This window comes from Suncus etruscus, chromosome X (assembly GCF_024139225.1).
Source record: "Suncus etruscus isolate mSunEtr1 chromosome X, mSunEtr1.pri.cur, whole genome shotgun sequence".
Classification (NCBI taxonomy): domain Eukaryota; kingdom Metazoa; phylum Chordata; class Mammalia; order Eulipotyphla; family Soricidae; genus Suncus; species Suncus etruscus.
In genome coordinates, this window is record NC_064868.1 from 33,511,207 (window position 1) to 33,532,661 (window position 21,455).

Consider the following 21,455-nt stretch of genomic DNA (forward strand, 5'->3'; position numbering starts at 1 on the left):
GCATCTTCAAGGAGGAAATTTCACTCTCCAAGCAAGTGAAATCAGAGATTAACAGATGGGAATATATTAAGCTGAGAAGCTTCTGCATCTCAAAGAAAATAGTGACCAGGATACAAGAGCCACCCACTGAGTGGGAGAAACTATTCACCCAATACCAATCAGATAAGTGGCTAATCTCCAAAATATACAAGGCACTGACAGAACTTTACAAGAAAAAAACATCTAACCCCATCAAAAAATGGGGAGAAGAAATGAGCAGACACTTTGACAAAGAAGAAATACACATGGCCAAAAGACACATGAAAAAATGTTCCACATCACTAATCATCAGGGAGATGCAAATCAAAATAACGATGAGATACCACCTCACACCCCAGAGAATGGCACACATCACAAAGAATGAGAATAAACAGTGTTGGCGGGGATGTGGAGAGAAAGGAACTCTTATCCACTGCTGGTGGGAATGCCGTCTAGTTCAACCTTTATGGATAGCGATATGGAGATTCCTCCAAAAACTGGAAATCGAGCTCCCATACGATCCAGCTATACCACTCCTAGGAATATACCCTAGGAACACAAATATACAATACAAAAACCCCTTCCTTACACCTATATTCATTGCAGCACTATTTACCATAGCAAGACTCTGGAAACAACCAAGATGCCCTTCAACAGACGAATGGCTAAAGAAACTGTGGTAAATATACACAATGGAATATTATGCAGCTGTCAGGAGAGATGAAGTCATGAAATTTTCTTATACATGGATGTACATGGAATCTATTATGCTGAGTGAAATAAGTCAGAGAGAGAGAGAGAGAAAAACGCAGAATGGTCTCACTCATCTATGGGTTTTAAGAAAAATGAAAGACACCCTTGTATTAATAATTTTCAGACACAAAAGAGAAAAGAGCTGGAAGTTCCAGCTCACCTCAGGAAGCTCACCACAAAGAGTGATGAGTTTAGTTAGGGTAATAACTACATTTTGAACTGTCCTAATAACGAGAATGTATGAGGAAAATGGAGAGCCTGTCTAGAGTACAGGCGGGGGTCGGGTGGGGAGGAGGGAGACTTGGGACATTGGTGATGGGAATGTTGCACTGGTGATGGGTGATGTTCTTTACATGACTGAAACCCAAACACAATCATTTATGTAATTAAGGTGTTTAAATAAATTTAAAAAAATTAAAAAAAAAAGAAATTTGTTCATAATTTTTGTTTTTACTATAATCTGGCCCTGCAACAGTGTGAAGGACAGTGAACTGCCCCCTGTTTAAAAAGTTTGAGGACAGTTTAGTTGATCATTTTCTAATTTTAAAAGCTATGTCATTAAGCTTTTTTTTTTTTTTGGTTTTTGGGCCACACCCTGTGACGCTCAGGGGTTACTCCTGGCTATGCGCTCAGAAGTTGCTCCTGGCTTCTTGGGGGACCATATGGGGCGCCAGGGGATCAAACCGCGGTCCGTCCTAGGCTAGCGCAGGCAAGGCAGTCATTAAGCTTTTTATATAGGCTCTTTCTTCCTTTCTGATGCATTCTTACAAAGCTATAAATTTATATAAATATAATTTATGTTTTATATAATAAATATAATTTTATTTGTAAATAAATATAATTATTTACTAAATAAATATGGTTTTATAATTTATATATTTTTCTCTTTTTTCACAGATTTTGCTGTGTCCCACAAATTCTGAAAATTTGTGTCTTCATTGTCTTTTGTTTTCAGGAATGTTTTGATTTCCTATTTCATTTCATCTCTGACCCACTGGTTGTAAAGTAGTGTCAGCTGTTTAATTTCCAGATGTTAAAGATTTTCTTCTGTGTTCTTTGTAGTTCACTTCTAACTTCTGTGCCTTGTGATCTGAGATAGTTTGTACAATTTCTATCCTCTTAACTTTATAGAGATATGCTTTATGGGCCAGCATATGATCTATTCTGGAGAATGACTCATGTGTATTGGAGAAGAATGTGTATCTAGTTTTCTTGGATAGATTGCCATATATATATATATATATATACTAGTTCATTTTCTTCCATTTCTTTTTTCAGAGCTTTTATATTTTTGTTGGTTTTCAACATGTTTGACCTATCAATGTGTGACAGGTCAGTGTTGAGGTCTCCCACTATTAGTGTTTTGCTAATGATATCTTCTTTCATATTTGTCAGAAATTGTATTATATAGGTTGCTCTTACCTCATTGGGTGCATATGTGTTTAGAGGTGTGATTTTTCCTCTTAAACATATCCTTTGATTAGTACAAAATGACCATCTTTGTCTCTTACAACTTTTCTGATTTTTTCATCTGATATTAATATTGTCACTCCACTCCAACTTGGATAATTTTCTTTCAGCCTTTGACTTTGAGTCTATGTTTGCTCTGACTATTCAGATGTGTTTGTTGTAGGCTGCAAAATGTTGGATTCAGTTCTTTTTTTATTTTTTATTTTTTTTTTGGTTTTTTGGTCACACCCGGCAGCACTCAGGGGTTACTCCTGTATCTGTGCTCAGAAATCACTCCTGGCAGACTCAGGGGACCACATGGGATGCTGGGATTTGAACCACCTTATTTCTGCATGCAAAGCAAATGGCCAACCTCTATGCTATCTCTTTAGCACTGGGTTCAATTTTTAAATCCATTTTGCCACTCTGTCCCTCTTAACAGGTTCATGGGTCCTCAAACGTTTTAAACAGGGGGCCAGTTCACTGTCCTTCAGACTGTTGGAGGGCCAGATTATAGTAGAAACAAAAATTATGAACAAATTTCTATGCACAATGCATATATCTTATTTAGAAGTGAAGAAACAAAATGGGAATAAATACAATATGTGGCCCATGGGCCGTAGTTTGAGGACCATTGAGACTATTGATGCTGAGAGAGATAATTGTCATGGGATACAGGGAAGTGGGTGAACATGTACGTTCTAAGGGGGATTTAGTGTCATTAGATATTAATTAAAATACCCATAGCCTCAACTAAAACACACTGGATCATTACATTATCTAGCATAATTTCATTAAATCTTTAATTCTTAAACAACTATGTAAAATGCATGATAATTACTATAGTAAGATATTGAAAAACACAACTTATGTGAAAATAACAAAGAAATAAGGTAATTAATAAATCTCTTGAACTTAGGATCACTTGTTTTGAATTCAATTATAACCTCGGAATTTGAAGAATATCATGTTTATCTCAAGAAAAATATACTTATAAGACAAACAAGAAGAGTAAAGTGGAACATAACATCCATATAACAGGAAGATATTACTGATGAGCAAAATCCATTTCAGAAAAAATAATTTCCTTTATATCAATAAATTTATTAAACCTCAAATTTTTAGATTATCCATTAAAAGACACAAAGTGGAAAGATAAATAGATAAATAAATAAATACTATGCTGCATATAAGACACACATCTAAACTGTTAAGATAAGTATAAATTTATATAAAAGATTGGAAAACAGTGCCAGAGAAATATTATTAGTAATTGAGCATTTGCCTCTTATATTGCTGACCTGGGTTCAATCTCCAGAACCCCATATTGTTCCTAATCCCCACCAGAAGTCATCTACGAGCACAAAGCCAGGAGAACGACAAAGTATGGCCCCAAACAAAAAAAGTTATAAGCATTTCTGTAACATCTGGAATAAGAAAAAGATGTCCAGCCTTTCTCACTATTTTTTTTTGGTTTTTGGGCCACACTCGGTGACGCTCAGGGGTTACTCCTGGCTATGTGCTCAGAAGTCGCTCCTGGCTTGGGGGACCATATGGGATGCCGGGGGATCGAACCGTGGTCCGTCCTAGGTTAGCGCAGGCAAGGCAGGCACCTTACCTCTGGCGCCACCGCCCGGCCCCCTTTCTCACTATTATTACTCAGTACAATGATGAAAATAAAGTGTCAGGCTACAAAATCTACTTGTAAAACTGTGCTATGTTTTTTATAAAAAATAATGAGCAAGAAGAGAGTTTAGAAACTATCTCAAGAACAATATTCAAAAATATTTTCAAATTTTTGAAATAATTTTACCAAAACAAGGAAATACCTGTACACACAAAAACTATGTTGATTATTCAAAGAAATATGAAACACAAAAAAGTAAATATATTTGATTCTCATGTGTTTGAATAATTAAATTTTCAGTATATTCAGATTACCGAAACCCATATAAAAATTCAGTCAAAACCCCATCAAAATCCTAAAGCAACCTTCAAATAAATAGATCCTCAAATCATTAAGTTTACTTGGAACTCAACAAACACCCCTTGGAGCAAAAAATACCTTTGAGGCAAAAAAATTTAACAGATCCCTTCTCCCCAGCTTCACACTCTTGTAGAAAGTGTTAATAATAAACACAGCAGGTTATTGGTATCAGAAAGGACACAGATAAATGGATAAAATGAAAAAGTTCATAAACAAAATCAACATAAATGTATAACTAGTTTATGACAAAATAACCAGAGGCCTACAGGGAAGAAAAAAAGGTTCTCCAATAAATTGTTGAGAAAACTAAACGTCAGAAGAAAAAATCTAAAAGAAGTTCATTATTTAACATCTAATGCAAATTTATTTTAAATGGATAACGGGTTTTAATATAAATTCTGCAACATGAAAACAGGAAATAAAACCTAGACAACCTCTTCATCATCAATTTCAGAGATACACTTAAGGAATGGAATCTAATTCCAAGTAAAACAAAAAGGAATTAAATCAAACCAACTAGCTACTGCTCCGCAAAAGAAACTATTATCAAAAGAGAAAAACATTCTATAAATGGGATAATATATTTGCACATAGTTACTTGGCAGGGGTTAATATCCAAAGTATATTTTTACAAAACTCATGGAGGCAAAGAGGTGATAATCATTACATGCTGCAGACCCCTGAGCACAGAGCAGGAATAATTCCTGAACATAGACTGATGGAGGCCAATAACATAATAACAACCATCAAATTCAAAAGAAGCAGTCTGGCTCAAAACAGGAATTTGAATAAATACTACTCCAAAAATGAAAAAAATCATTATTAGGGAATGACAAATCAAAACAATAATGGCTTGCCACCTCTCACCTGTGACAATCATCATTGTCCAAAACAAGAAATAAGTGTTAGGATATAAAAGGAAAAAAAAAACTCTTGACATTGTAGTGGAAATATAAATTGTCATAGCCTATTATTTTGGAAAGACTTATCAAGATTTTCTAAAAATATAGGAACTGCATATAAATCAATTATCCCTCTTCTGGGAATTTATTTAAAGAATATAAAATAACTAATTTGAAAAGATTGCACTCAACCAATTCACTACAGCATTAGTTATACAGTCGTCAACACCTTGTACCTTAAACAATTATTAACAGAAAAGATAAATATGTGTATATATAAATAGTTAAATTAAATAAATTATTATAATAATAAAATACTGCCACTTGCAACAACATGGATGAGCCCAGAAAATATTATACTTAGTAAAAAGTAATCAGAAAGGAGTAGTCAACATAATGAAGTAGATAAATAAATTAACTTTCAACATTTTAATAATATTTTATTTAAACACCTTAATTACAAACATTATTGTGGTTGGGTTTCAGTGATGTAAATAACACACCCCATCACCAGTGCAACATTCCCATCACCAATGTCCCAAATCTCCCTCCTCCCGACCACAATCCGCCTGTACTCTAGACAGCTTTCTATTTCCCTCATATATTATCTTTGATAGGATAGTTTTCAATATAGTTATTTTTCTAACTAAACTTATCACACTTTGTGGTGAGCTTCATGTTGTGAGCTGGAACTTCCAGCCTCCTCTCTTTTGTCTCTGAAAATTATTGCAGGAGTATCTTTCATCTTTCTTAAAATCCATAGGTGAGAGAGACAATTCTGCGTCTTTCTCTCTCTGACCTATTTTTTTCAGCATAATAGAGTCCATATAAATCCATGTAGAGGAAAATTTCATGACTTAGTATCTCCTGATGGCTACATAATATTCCATTGTATATATATCACAGTATTTTTAGCCATTTATATGTTGAGGGGCATCTTGGTTGTTTCCAGAGTCTTGCTTGGGTTAACAATGCAGTCTTTATTTCAACACCATGCTGTTTTGATAACTATTGCTTTGCAATATAGTTTAAATTTGGGGAAAGTATTGCCTCCCATATTCTTTTTCCCAAGAATTGTTTTAGCTATTAAAGGTGTTTATTGTTCCAAATGAATTGCAGAAGTGTTGACTGATGCAGTTCTTCGAAGAATGTCATGGGTATCTTTAGATTGCATTAAATCTCTACAGGCTTTGGTGTGTATTGCCATTTTAACTATGCTAATCCTGCCAATCCATGAGTAGGGCATGTGTTTCCATTTCTGTGTGCTCTCTCTTATTTCTTGGAGCAGGGTATTATAGTTTTCTTTGTATAGGTCCTTCACAATTTTAGTCAAGTTGACTCAAAAATATTTGAGTTTGTGTGGACTATTGTGAATGGGGTTGCTTTCTTAATGTCCATTTCTTCCCTATCATTAGTAGTTTATAAAAAAACATTGATTTTTTGTGTGTTAATTTTGTAGCCTGCCACATTGCTATATGAGTCTATTGTTTCTAGAAGCTTTTTGGTAGAGATTTTAGGATTTTTTATGTAGTGTATTGTTGGGGGATGCTGAACCTCTTGTTGGTGATTTGTGAATCAAGATATATCTCCCAAAATGAGAGATTAAATCCCATTCTTACGTTCCCCTTTTGGGGGAAACCTAAGTGATAATTCTCCACTGCAAATAATCCAGACAGATAAAAGGTTGGGAGACGAAGTTCAGCAATGAGAGTCCTTTAACAGTGTGATGCCACCTGCAAAACACCACTGAGCCAGCTGTCAGCTCTTCCAAAAAGCCCCTCTCACCTCGCCCACAAGCTCTTTATTTTCGACTTATTCACCCCCATCTGGAAGATCCTGTTGTGGGACAACAGGCAAAAAAACAATCTTACGAATATACACTACAGAGTATCATGTCATCTACAAACAGTGAGAGCTTGACTTCTTCCCTTCCTATCTGGATTCCCTTGAATATTTTTCTTGCCTAATCGCTACAGCAAGTAATTCCATTGATATTTTGAATAGGATTGGTGAGAGAGGACAGCCTTGCCTTGTGTCAGAATTTAGAGGAAAGGCTTTTAGTTTTTCTCCGTTGAGGATAATATTTGCCATTTACTTGTGAAAGATGGCCTTAACCATACTGATAAAAATTCCTTTCACTCCCATCTTGCTGAGAGATGTGTTTTATCAAGATTGTGTGTTGGATCTTATCAAATGCTTTCTCAGAGTCTCTTGATATGATCACGTGATTATTTTATTCTTTTTGTTGATTTTGTGTATTATGTTGATAGATTTATGGATGTTAAACCATTCTAGTATTTCTGGGATGAAACCTACTTAATCATAATGGATGATCTTCTTAATGAGGCATTGGATCCTATTTGCCAGGATTTTGTTGAGGATCTTTGCATCTGTATTCATCAGGGATATTGGTCTGTAATTTTCTTTTTTGGTAGCATCTCTGTCTGGTTTAGGTATCAAGGTGATGTTGGCTTCATAAAAGCTATTTGGAAGTATTCCCGTTTTTTCAATTTTATGAAAGAGTCTTTTTATATAATATATTTATTTAAACATCTTGATTACAAATATGATTGTGATTAGGTTTCAGTCATGTAAATAATACTCTCTTTCACCAGTGCAACATTCCCACCACCAATGTAACAAATCTCTTTCTATTCCACTCCAACCCCACCTGTACTCTAGACAGGCTTTCTAGTTCCCTCATTCATTCAGATGGTTATGGTAGTTCTCAGTGTAGTTATTTCTATAACTGCACTCACCCTTCTTTGTGGTGAGCTGGAGTTCCAAACCCTCTTCTCTTTTTCTTTGATGATTATTGAAAACTAACTTTTATTTTTCTGAAAACCCATAGATGAGTGAGACTATTCTGAGTCGATATCTCTCCCTCTGACTTATTTCACTCAGCATGATAGATTCCATGTACATCCATGTATAGAAAAATTTCATGACTTCATCTCTCCTGATGGTTGCATAATATTCCATTGTGTATATGTACCACAGTTTCTTTAGCCATTCATCTGTTGAAATGCACCTTGGTTGTTTCCAGAGCCTGGCTATTGTGAATAGTGCTGCAATAAATATAGGTGTGAGGGAGAGAATTTTGTATTTTATTCTGTGTTCCTAGGGTATATCCCTAGGAGTGGTATAGCTGGGTCAAATGAGAGATCAATTTCCAGTTTTTGGAGGAATCTCCATATCGCTTTTCATAAAAGTTAGACTAGACAGCATTCCCACCAGCAGTACTATTTTGAAGAGGGGTAGTGAAGTGGACAGCCTTGGTTTGTACCAGAATTTAGAGTGAAGGCGTAAAGTTTTTCTCCATTGAGAATAATATTTGCCATTGGCTTGTGGTAGATGGCCTTAACTATATTGAGAAATATTCCTTTCATTCCCATCTTGCTGAGAGATTTTTATCAAGAATGGGTGTTGGACCTTATAAAATGTTTTCTCTGTGTGTATTGATATGATCAGCTGACTTTTATTATTCTAGCTTATGTTTTATATTATCTAGATAGATTTAAATATGTTAAACCATCCTTGAATTTTTGGGATGAAACCCACTTGATCGTAGTGTATGTTCTTTTTTTGAAGCATTCTATTTGCCAGGATTTTGTTGAAGATCTTTGCATCTGCATTCATCAGGGATATTGGTCTATAATTTTCTATTTTGGCAGCATCTCTTTCTGCTTTTGGTAGCAAGATGATATTGGCTTAATAAAAGCTGTTTGAGAGTGTTCCCGTATTTTCAATTTTATGGAAGAGCCTGGCTAGTATTGGTATTAATTCCTCTTGAAAAGTTTGATAGAATTCTTTAGTTATATCCATCTGGGCCTGGGCTTTTCTTTTTAGGCAGAAATTTGATTGCAGTTTCAATTTTCTCCATAGTGATAGGGATGTTTAGATATGTTACATCCTCCTGACTTAACCATGGAAGGTGATAAAAGTCCAAGAATTTATCTATTTCTTCTAGGTTCTCATGTTTAGTAACATAAGTTTCTCAAAGTAGTCTCTGATTACCCTTTGTATCTCTGTGATATCTGTCCTGATCTCCCCCCTTTTTATTTCTATTTAATATAATTTTTATTTTAATTATAGTGGCCTACATATCATTGACAATAATATTTTAGGTACATATTAACAAAAATTCAGGGGAATTCCCATCACCGAATTGTCCTCCCTCCACCGCCATTCCGATCCTACCTCCCATATCCTCCTCCCTCACCCCTGGGGCTGCAAGAATAAGTGGTCCCCTCTCTGCCTAGCTTACTACTTAGTGATCTTACACCTGTTTGGTCTTGGTACTTACCTTATTTTCCCCTCTAATTGAGAAGCGGGATTAGATATTTCAAGTTATGTGGTTTTGTTTGAAGAAGAGGAAAGTAATAAACTGGGGAAAAATCAATTACACCGAAAATGGGCAGGGTCCTTCTAGAAGCTCTCATCCTAGGTTTGAGTGATGAAGGGGAAAAAGAAGGTGAGCAGCCTTCTCTCTCCTTCTTTGAGAATTTTGCCAATGGTTTATCAATCGTGTTTATTTTTTTTTTTTTTCAAAAAACCAACTTCTGCTTTCGTTGATCATTCGGGTTGTTTTTTTTTTTTGGGGGGGGGTTTCCACTTCATTGATTTCTGCTCTCAGCTTTGTTATTTCCTTTGGTCTCCCTATTTTTGGTTCCTTTTGTTCGTTTTTTGTTCTTATATTGTGAGCTGCGTCATTAAGTTATTTAGGTATCCCCCTTCTTTCTTTCTGATGTGTGCTTGCAAAGTTATAAATTTTCCTCTTAAGACCGCTTTTGCTGAGTCCCATAGATTCTGGTAGTTTGTGTCTTCGTTATCATTTATTTGCAGGAAAGTTTTAATTTCCCCTTTGATTTCATCTCGGACCCACTAGTTGTTCAGTAGCAGGCTATTTAATTTACAATTGTTAAAGTTATTGTTCAGTGTCCCTTTGTAGTTCACATCTAATTTCAGAATCTTGTGGTCAGCAAAAGCAGCCTGCAAATTTTCTATCCTCTTGATTTTATGGAGGTATGTTTAAGTGCCAGCATGTGGTCTATCCTGGAGAATGACCCATTTACATTGGAGAAGAATATGTATCCAGGTTTTTGGGGATGGAGTGTCCTATATATATCTACTAGTCCTCTTCCATTTCTCTTTTCAGGGCTAGTATATCTGTGTTGAGTTTCAGTCTGGTTGACCTATCAAGTGTTGACAGGGCCATGTTGAGGTCTCCCACAATTATTGTGTTATTATTGATGTCTTATTTCATATTTGTCAATAATTGTATTAGATAAATTGCTGGTCTCTCATTGGGTGCATATATATTTAATAGTCTGATTTCTTCCTGTTGCACATATCCCTTGATTAGTACAAAGTGTCCATCTTTGCCCCTTACAACTCTTCTGAGTATAAAGTTGGTGTCATCAGATATTAATATGGCCACCCCACTTTTTTTAAACTTTTTTCTCTGTATTTAAGGATCTGGATTACAAATATGATTGTGATTAGGTTTCAGTCATGTAAAGAACACCCCCCTTCACCAGTGCAACATTTCCACCACCAATGTCCTAAATCTCCCTCCATCCCACCCCACTCCCACCTGTACTCCAAACAGGCTTTCCAGTTCCCTCATTTCTTCAAATAATTATGGTAGTTCTCTGTGTAGTTATTTCTATAACTGCACTCACCACTCTTTGTGGTGAACTTCATGAATTGAGCTTGAAGTTCCAGCCCTCCTCTCATTCTCTCTGAGGATTGTTACAAAAATGACTTTTATTTTTCTTAAAACCCAAAGATGAGTGAGACTATTCTATGTCTCTCTCTCCCTCTGACTTACTTCACTCAGCATGATAGATTCCATGTACATCCATGTACAGAAAAATTTCATAAATTCATCTCTCCTGATGGCTGCATAATATTCCATTGTGTATATGTACCACAATTTCTTTAGCCATTCTTCTGTTGAAGGACATCTTGATTTTTTCCAAAGCCTGGCTATTGTGAACAGTACTGCAATAAATATAAGTGTGAGGAAGGGGTTTTTGTGTTGTATTCTTGTATTCTTAGAGTATATTCCTAGGAATGGAATAGCAGGATTGAATGGGAGCTCAATTTCCAGATTTTGGAGGAATCTCCATATCGCTTTTCATAGAGGTTGGACTAGACGGCATTCCCACCAGCAGTGCATAAGAGTTCCTTTCTCTCCACATCCCTGCCAGCACTGATTGTTCTCATTATTTGTGGTGTATGCCAATCTCTGTGCCATCCCACTTTTTTAAGAGTGTTGTTTGCTTGGATGTTTTTCCTCCAGCGTTTGATTTTGATTTTGATCTATATTTGTTCTGATTCTTCAGGTTTCTTGTAGTCAGCAGAAGATTGGGTTCAACTTTTTGACACATTTTGCCACTCTGTGTCTTTTAATTGGTTTATTTATTCCATTGACATTGAGGGAGATGATTATCATAGGATTTACTGTTATTTTCGTAGATAAGTTTTCTGTGTTTTTTGATCTCTCTTGTCTTAAAGTAGGACTATCAGTATTTCCTTTAAGGCTGGTTTTGCATCTGTGAAATTTCTGAGATGTTGCTTATCCATGAAGCTATGTATCTTCCTTCCTTCAAACGTGAATGTGACTCGGGCTGGGTGCAGGATTCCTGGTGAGGCATCCATTTCATTCAGTCTTGTCACAATATCTCAACACTGCCTTCTGGCCTTGAGGGCTGCTGTGACAAATCTGCTGTAAGTTTTAAGGATGCTCCTTTGAATGTAATTTCCATTTTTGATCTTGCTGCTTTCAGTATTCTATCTCTATCTGTGGGATTTGTCATTGTAACTAGGATGAGTCTTCGGGTGTTTTTCTTTGAGTCTTTTTTAGCCGGTACTCTTCTGGCATGCAATATTGATTGCATACAGTCTTTAACTCTGGGAGTATCTCCTTGATGATGTCTTTGACAGTTTATTCTTCCTGGGGATCTCCTACATGGGCCTCTGTGACTCCAACACTGTTTGACAAAGATTTCTATTTTCATCTGTTCAAATTGAGTATTTTTCCATTCTTTGATTGTTTGTCTTAAGGGTTTTTTTTTTTTCAGTTTCTTTTTTTTTTTTTTTTTGTTTTTGGGCCACACCCGGTGATGCTCAGGGGTTACTCCTGGCTATGCACTTAGAAGTCGCTCCTGGCTTGGGGGACCATATGGGACACCGAGGGATCGAACCGCGGTCCATCCAAGGCTAGCGCAGGCAAGGCAGGCACCTTACCTCTAGCGCCACCGCCCGGCCCCTTTTTTCAGTTTCTTTTGCTGTATTGTATTGTTCTGCATATGATCTTTCAGCACGCTGATTCTGTCCTCAGCTGCCTTTTTCCTGCTGAGAGGACATCCACTGAGGTTTTCAGCTGAGCTATCGTGTTTTCAGATCTGTTATTTCAGTTTGGAGTTTTCTGATTCCTGTCTTTGTGGTCTGTTCAGATCAATCTATGCTCTCTTTATGTTCTAGGAATATCCTCCATATTTCTATTCTAAACTCCTTGTCTAGTAGGCTAATCAGAGGGTTGGAGTTTTGGGGTCATCAAAGCTATCATCTTCATTCTATGTGCACGGTGTTTGCCTGGGGAGTTTCCCCATTGACACGCTTATAGTGTGATTTGTTCTGCGTGTTGTGATGGGGTTTATTGGTTAGAAGAGTGAGTAGCTGAGAAGCGAAGCAGAGTGTCTGCACTCTTCTGCGTCTTATGGGGACAGTTTTTTTGGGGATTACCTTCATAGTCCTCTGAGGAGCGCTTAAGGGATTCAGAAAAGAGAAACAAGCAACAAAACTCAACAGGTCAATTCAAGTTATCAAAGTCATCAAGGGCATGGCAGGGAAGAACCTCCACAGGCAGAGAAATCAGCTCTCTGCCTCGTTCCCCAACAGCAGTCCTTATTCAATGGGGTTTCTTGATTTCTCAGCCTGATCAGATACATGACGGAGGTTTTTTTTTTTCTACCCTCTGAGGAGAGATTCAGAAAAGAGACAAGCTAACAAGCCAACAGGTCTCTTCAAGTTATCACAGTCATCAAGGGCACGTCAGGAAAGACTCTAAACAGGCAGAGATGTCAGCTTTCTTCCTGGAGATCCCCACTGCAGTCCTCACTCACTGGTTGTTTCTTGATTTTTTTGGACTGAACAGTTCCAGGATGGAGTTTTTGGGGGTGCCCATCCTATACTTCTGAAGAGAGATGAGGGATTCAGAAAGAGACACAAGCAAACAAAGCTAACAGGTCCCTTCAAGTTATAACAGTCATCAAGGGCATGGCAGGGATGAACCTCCACTGGCAGAGAACTCAGCTCTCTACCTGGCGACAGCCACAGCAGTCCTTACTCACTGGGTGTTTCTTGTTTTAATTGCCTGAGTATTTTCACGATAAAGTTTTTGGGGATGTCCTTCGTAGCCCTCTGAGGAGAGCTTGAAATATTCAGAAATGAGGCACACGCAAACAAAGCCAACAGGTCCCATTCAGTTTTCACTGTCATCAAGGCACGGCAGAAAAGAACTTCCAGAGGTAGAGACATCAGCTCTCTGCCAGACGACCCCCACAGCAGTCCTTACTCATTGGGTGTTTATTGATTTCTCGGACTGAGCAGTTCCAGTCTTCACATTCATCATGACCACGGCAGGAAAGAACCTCCAGAGGCAGAGATATTACCTCTCTGCCTTATAACTTCCACAGCTCTCCTTACTCACTGGGTATTTGTTTTATCTGCCTGAGCATTTCTAGGACAGAGTTTTTTGGGGTGCCTTTTGTTGCCCTCTGAGGAGAGTTTGAGGGTTCAGAAATGAGATACACGCAAAGCCAACAGGTCCCTTCAAGTTATTACATTCATCAAGGGCACTGCAGGAAAGAACCTCCAGAGGCAGAGAAATCAGCTCTCTGCCAGGCAACCCCCAGAGCAGTCCTTACTCATTGGTTGTTTCTTGATTTCTCGGCCTGAACTGTTCCTGGACGAAGTTTTTGGGTGGGCCTTCCTAGCTTTCTGAGGAGAACTTGAGGGATTCAGATAAAAGACACAAGCAAACAAGCCAATAGTTCCCTTCAAGTTATCACAGTCATCAAGTGCACAGCAGGCAAGTACCTCCACAGGCAGAGAAATCAGCTCAGCTCTCTGCCTGGCAACCCCTACAGCACTCCTTACCCACTGGGTGTTTCTTGATATTTTGGCCTTAGCAGTTTCATGATGGAGTTTTTCAGGGTGCCCTTCCTAGCCCTCTAAGGAGAGCTTGAGGGATTCAGAAAAGAGACACAAGGAAACAAAGCCAACAGGTTCCTTCAGGTTACCACAGTCAACATGAGCATGACAGGGAAGAACCTCCACAGGCAGAGAAATCTGCTCTCTGCCTGGCCACTCCCATAGCAGTCCTTACTCACTTGATTTCTTGATTTCTCGCCCTGAGCAATTCCAGGAGGCAGTTTTTGGGGGTGCCCATCCTATTTTTCTGAGGAGAATTTGAGTGATTCAGAAAACAAACACAAGCAAACAAAGCCAACAGTCCCCTTCAAGTTATCACAGTCATCATGGGCATAGCAGGAAAGAACCTCCATAGGCAGAGAAATCAGCTCTCTGCCTGGCGACCCCCACAGCACTCCTTACTCACTGGGTGTTTCTATATTTCTCTCCCTGAGCAGTTTTAGGATACCCCGACCCTCGGAGCTCAGTTACTCATGGTTGGAGTGTGGATCCAGTCTGTGGAAAAAAGAATGGATAGGAAAAAAGGGACCAAGTCAAATGGGAGTCTGATCAAGGTCCAATTTTATTAGCCAGCAGGCTCTTCTTATATGTGGAAACGTTCAGGGGAGGAGGTTAGACAGGATGAAACAGCCCATGTGACAAACAGCTTTACAAAGTACATCTTGTGGTTTATCTCTATAAGTCAGACATGTAAAACTTTGCGTACCTCCTATCTGTACATTCTGATACAAGTATGGTCTGTTCTTTACTTAAAATTCACTGAAGCATTAAACTGTCACTAGCTTTCTCAAATGTTTAACAGAGGGCCTTGAGAACTTTTCCTTTGTCTCCAAAACTTAAACAATAGCCAATGCTTCAGGTCACATACACGTCACACAAGAACAATTGACCTGTTAGACTCCATCTTGGCTCTGGGTCCCCACAGGTCCCCCTTTTCTGTAAAAAAAATAAAAGATGGGTGGAGTGCCTGTCTTACGCTACTTGGTGGGCTTCCAGGTTTAGCACTCGAAAGCTGCATAGAGCAAGATTTTTATCTAGCAAGAGAGTGTGCTTCTAACTCCTGGCACCAAGCTATTCCCATCTTAAGCATCTTTACAGGCAAGAACTAAAGGATTGCTTAGCAAGTTTTTCAAATTGCAAGGCATCCTGTAAATTCTCCTCAAGGGGCTCAAAAGGTCTGTTGTTAGGGGTACCAGTAGAACCAGGCTCAAGAGGTTCAGCAAGAGCCTGGCTCTGTAATGAACTGCTATGTTATTTTTGGTGGCAGAGTCAGCTTGGGTCTTGACAAAATCTGTCAATTTGAGAAAAGCCAAAGGGCCAAAAGAACAAGCAACTTAAATCCTACAACCAGCCCCAAAGCCTGGGCAATAAAGTGAACAACCATGGGGACGTTGAAAACCAGTTTTGATACCAGGACTCACTTTGTTCTTTTTTGCTTGCGTTTCATCACACTATGTTATACTCTTCTAATACTATCTTTAACCAAGCCTAACTTATTTTTTAAAAAGCAACATTCTTCCTTCAAGGCAGCACAGACTCCCCCCTCCTTCAAAAAGGCCAAATCCAAACTGCAGCGGTTTTGCTGCACAACTTCAGCAAGAGAGCCAACAGTTTCAGTAAGATATTTAAAACCTTCCTCCAGTTCCTTGATATCTCTATCAATAGCACTCGTAAGCTGATTAAAATGACTTTGTAAAGTGATTAAAGAAGCAATACCAGTTCCCGCTCTAGCAAAACTCAAACCCAAAACAAGAGCAAGGGTAATAGCAGTAATAGGTTCACGCTTATATATAAATATAGTAATCTTCTTATCCCAAAGCAAATCATCAACAGGTCTAATGGCTACTCTAGGCATTAACAAAACTAAAATACAATAATCATGATAAGCAAGAAACATTTCAGTAACAATATGGGGAGAAAGTCCAGTTGAGCAAGCAAAATATGTGGAGCTGGGGGCTTGAACAAAGACGGAAGAGTTGGACACAACAATAGTTTTATTGCAAATGCCCAACAATTGGACGAGGGGGCGCATATGCAGTCCAAGTAGGCAAAGTCCCACGCCCATGATCTGACTCAAAGTTATGCCTTGATGTGTCTCAGCTCCCCATTGGAGGTCAGCAGGGTTCTTGGTAGCAGTGGACCCGCCGAAGGTGGCAATTCCTTCGTAGAAGGGCAGCTGGGCAGAGTAGCAAATCCAACATTCCTCGTAGACAGGGTTAGTCAAGGCTGCAGCAGAGGCGTTGATCTGCAAAGATGAAATAAGTTTGGCAGAAATGGTGGGTTGAAGGACTGGAATGGTGGGTAACCCAGGCAGTCTCTTTTGAGGTGGGTGAAAACACGACTGCAGGAGGTCCATAAGGAAATGGCTTGGCAGGAGGCAAAATGGTTATAGGTTGGGAGGGAGTAGGGCCACGGGATGTAGCATAATATTGGGGTGTATACCTACAGAGGCATACTTGAAAGGTTCTTTTTACAATAAAAACTTCCATAATTTTAATTCTTTAACCCAAGATCATATTCACAAAGCTTGTTAATATTCTTTGCAGCAAATAATAATTCTTCATATAGACAATAGTTTACTTAGTCTCCTGGCCTTGGAGAACTTGAGGGATTCATAAAAGAGACACAAGCAAAAAAAGCCAACAGTTCCCTTCAAGTTATCACAGTCATCATGGGGACGGCAGGAAAGAGCCTCCACAGGCAGAAAAATTACATCTCTGCCTGTCGACTCCCACAGCACACCTTACTCATTGGGTTTTTCTTGCTTTCTCAGCCTGAGCTGTTCCAGGACAAAGATTTTGGTGGAGCCTTCCTAGCCCTCTGAGGAGAGCTTGAGGGATTCAGAAAGTAGACACAGTCAAAAAAAGCCAACAGGTCCCTTCAAGTTATCTCAAGGCAGTGAAGAACCTCCACAGAAGAATAATTAGCTCTCTTTCTGGTAAACCCAACATCAGTCCTTACTTACTGGGTGTTTCTTGATATCTTGGCCTCCACAGTTCCACGACTGAGTTTTGGGGGTGCCATTTTTAGCCCTCTGAGGAGAGCTTGAGAGATTCAGAAAAGAAACACAATTAAACAAAGCCAACAGGTCCCTTTAAGATATCACGGTCGTCAAGGGCATGGCAGGGAACAACCTCCAGAGGCATAGAAATCAGCTCTCTGCCTGGCGACCACCACAGCAGTCCTTACTCACTGGGTGTTTCTTGATCTCTCAGCTTGATCATTTCCAGGACACAGTTTTTGGGGTGCCCTTCCTAGCACTCAGAGGAGTGCTTGAGGGATTCAGAAAAGAGACATAAACATACAAAGCCAACAGGTCTCTCCAAGTTATCACATACATCAAGGGCATGGCATGGAAGAACCTCCACAGGCAAAGAAATCAGCTCTCTGCCTGGTGACCTCTACAGTAGTCCTTACTTACTAGGTGTTTCTTGATTTGTTGCCCTGAGTAGTTCCAGGACTCAGTTTTTGGGGGTGCCCTCATTAGCACTCTGAGGAGAACTTGAGGAATTCAGAAAAGAGACACATGCAAACAAAGCCAACAGGTCCCTTCAAGTTATTACATTCATCAAGGGCATGGCAGGGAAGAACAACACAGGCAGAGAAATCAGCTCTCTGCCAGGCGACTCCCACAGCAGGCCTTACTCATTGGGTGTTTCTTGATTTCTCGCCCTAGCTGTTCCAGGACGGAGTTTTGGGGGGGGGGGGCTTCCTAACCTTCTGAGGAAAGCTTGATGGATTCAGAAAAGAGACTCAAGGAAACAAAATCAACAGGTCCCTTCACGTTATCAAAGTCAACAAGGGCATGGCAGGGAAGAACCTGCACAGGCAGAGAAATCCGCTCTCTGCCTGGCCACCCCCACAGCAGTCCTTACTCACTAGGTGTTTCTTGATTTCTCGCCCAGAGCAATTCCAGGGTGCCGTTTTTGGCGGTAACCATCCTATTTCTCTGAGGTGAGCTTGAGAGATTCAGAAAAGATTCACAAGCAAACAAAACCAACAGGTCCTTCAAAACTATCACAGTCATCAAGGGCACGGCAGGGAAGAACTCTACAGACAGAGAAATCAGATCTCTGCCTGGCGAACACCACAGCAGTCCTTAATCAATGTTTTTTTTTAATTTCTCGCTCTGAGCAGTTCCATGACGCAGTTTTGAGGGTGCCCTTCCTAGCCCTCTGAGGAGACCTAGAGGGATTCGGAAAAGAGACACAAGCAAACAAATCCAACAGGTCTATGGGCTATGGGCTCAGAAATCGCTCCTGGTTTGGGGGACCATATGGGACATTAGGGGATCAAATCATGGTCTTTTCCTAGGTCAGTGCATGCAAGGCAAACACCCTACTGCTTGTGCCACCACTCTGGTCCCTCTCTGGAGCCCATCCCTGGAAGTGCTGTTACATGGTGTGTGTGGAATCATGAGACTCGGTGAGGGGCCATGGGACTAAGCAAGAGATCATGAGACCCAGGAGGTCATGAGACCAGTGAGGGATCATAAAATCCAGTGAGAATAGAGACTGCCTGTGATGCTGGCTTGGACTCTTGGCTACCTGGATAGACTTATGTCAATCTCATTCTTATTTTATTGCATTCCCTTTTTCTTTTCTTCCTATTATTTTTTGGGAGATACTGCAGATCTGATGGCCAGTGTTGGCCCTGCTAGGCCCCTCTGGTTACAGCTACAGGTACTGGGGAGGTAGGGATGGGAAAATCAGTTCTAAAATTGAACTCGGGGCCACAAGCATCTAGGCATGATCTGCCCCTACAAGACATTGCTTGTTCCATCTTAGCCACTTTCACTGAGTTTCTCTTTGTGGCAAGTGATCCAGACTATCCACCATGGGGCACATAATACTGTGATTTTTTTTTGGTTTTGGGGCCACACTAGGCAGTGCTCAGGGGTTACTCCTAGCTCTGTGCTCAGAAATCGCTCCTGGCAGGCACAGGGACCATATGGGATGCTGGGATTTGAACCAATGTCGGTTCTGGGTTGGCCACTTGCAAGGCAAATGTCCTACTACTGTGCTAACACTTCGGCCCCCCTAATACTGTGTTTGAAATGAATTTCAGTAGATGTAGTTAGTGGTACAAATTATGGCAGTGGGTCCTCCAAGGCCCCCACAACTCAGACACTCCATGATGAGGGGTTTAGTGGGGTCAGATGGCAGCTACAGAGTTGGGTGGGGCCCATCCCTAGGACACTGAGAGGTATTTGCCTCTCAGTCACACCCAGTCCTAAGTCACCTGGCCCCACACGAGCTCCCCTAAGCTGATGAAGATGCACCACATCCACTGGTCCAGCTGCAGCAGGGAGCAGCTGAAAGGCTTCCCCCCCAAACTGCACGATGACAATCTAGAGGACAGTGGAGTGGGAGAAGGGGGTGTCAGGGCCGCCCCAGAGCCTAGGGGTGGGGTTTTCAGGGCGTATGGGGCAGGGGGCTGGCAACCTGGATGGCAAAGGTGCCCAGTACGATGGTGGAGAAGATGGGGTTTCAGAAGATGCCGTCGAAGACGTTGCGTTCACCGTGGATCTTACGCGCGTTGACCTCATTGAAGAGTTACATCATGACGAAGGTGTTGAAAATGATGGTGTAGTGCTCAGAGGGTGGCGAGTGCAAGGGTGCATTCCTCCCACTGTCGATCTGGAACATCTTTTCACCTGTGGGAGAAGTTGAGCTGCAGCATTAAGTGGTGGTAGTGGGGGAAGCAGATATAGGATGGGGGACCCCTGCACCCAGGCTCTGAACACGATGTGGGGTCCTTGGACTCAGAACCTTTGCTCCTTTGGGGAAGACCATCTGTGTTCATGTTTTCTGTGGTTTGTGTGGCAGGGCAGCAGGCATAGGACACATGGAGAACACGGGCAGGACAGGAGATGGGCCTTGCATGTGACCAACCTGAGTTCTACCCCCATACCATATGGATCCCCAAGCACTAGTAGGTATGGCCCTGGGGGTCTCTGAACATTGCTGGGGTGGCTTAGGAACTCCCCAGCACCACCAGACCAGCCTGAGTGGTGCCATATATTCAGGCCTTGGACCTCCAATTCAGTTGACTGGGAATAACTGAGAGGGGGGACCCTGAGTCTCTGAGCACTGTGGGGGATCAGGGTGACTCCTCCTCAGAAAAACTCCCAAATTAGGGGCCAGAACGTTGGCACAAGTGGATAGGCATATGCTTTTCCTGCGCTAGCCTAGGATGGACTGCAGTTTGATCCCCTGGAGTCTCATATGGTCCTCCAAGGCAGGAGCAATTTCTGAGTGCATAGCCAGGAGTAACCCCTGAGCATCACCAGGTTTGGCCCAAAAACAAAAACAAAAAAAAGGAGAAATTCCCAAATTATAAAGAGATACAGGCAGCAGATCTGGTGATGGTCTTCACAATCCTGTTCAATTCCTGATATTCCTAAGGGGGAGCCCAAGAGCCTTGAGCACAGCTGGTTGTGGCCCAATTTCCAACCCCCAAGCCAGAAATACAAACAAAGGCAGTCCTAGGCTGCTGGCCATCATAGAGAGGCCACAGCCCTGGGATCCCCTAAAAGTGCTGCTGGTGATAAGAGTCTGTCTTGAGAAGGAGCTTGTTTCGGGGTTCTGGCCTCTGTGGCAGGGACCCCTCATAGGGTCCTTTCTCTTCTCTCCCACCTCTAAAATTAGATCATGACTGTGACTAAACTTGGGCCCACGAAAACACGGCAAGAGCCAAAGTTATCTGAGGAAGGAGAAGGAGGATGACTTCAAAATTAGATGCGTCTGTCTCTGGGGCGCTTCCCAGGCTACATTTCTCCACCAAAATGGCATTGTGAGTAGAAGAAATGGAAGGCGGGTAGGATGAGGTCACTGTGGAAATTTCCTGTAGGACAAAGAGGGCAAATTCTCCTTGAATGAGGCCGCCCATGGGACTCAGGGTCCTGGCTGACCCATGGCTGTGGGACGTGTAGGGCATGGAAGGCCTAATTTAAGAGGTGCTGCCTGAGTTGGTGGATAGGCAGGGACCCCCTGGGCAGGTGGGGGAAGGCACCCCATGGTTAGAATAAATTGAGAATAGGGGCATCAGTGTCAGCACCTCCCCTCAGACCTTGCTCCCCTCAGAGGCTGGCTCTGACTCATATCATTTTGCAGTGACCACAA

General features: G+C 40.8%; 1 protein-coding gene across 1 annotated transcript in view; it reads right to left on the minus strand.

The window, feature by feature from the left end:
• LOC125998817 (plasma membrane calcium-transporting ATPase 2-like) overlaps nt 1-21,455 on the minus strand; it is an 883,863-nt gene that overhangs the window by 5,315 nt on the left and 857,093 nt on the right. Inside the window, 7 exon segments of the mRNA XM_049766880.1 lie at nt 12,862-12,883; nt 15,308-15,343; nt 16,391-16,576; nt 17,297-17,375; nt 18,207-18,381; nt 19,573-19,681; nt 19,776-19,987. Coding sequence (XP_049622837.1) covers nt 12,862-12,883; nt 15,308-15,343; nt 16,391-16,576; nt 17,297-17,375; nt 18,207-18,381; nt 19,573-19,681; nt 19,776-19,987 — 819 coding nt within the window.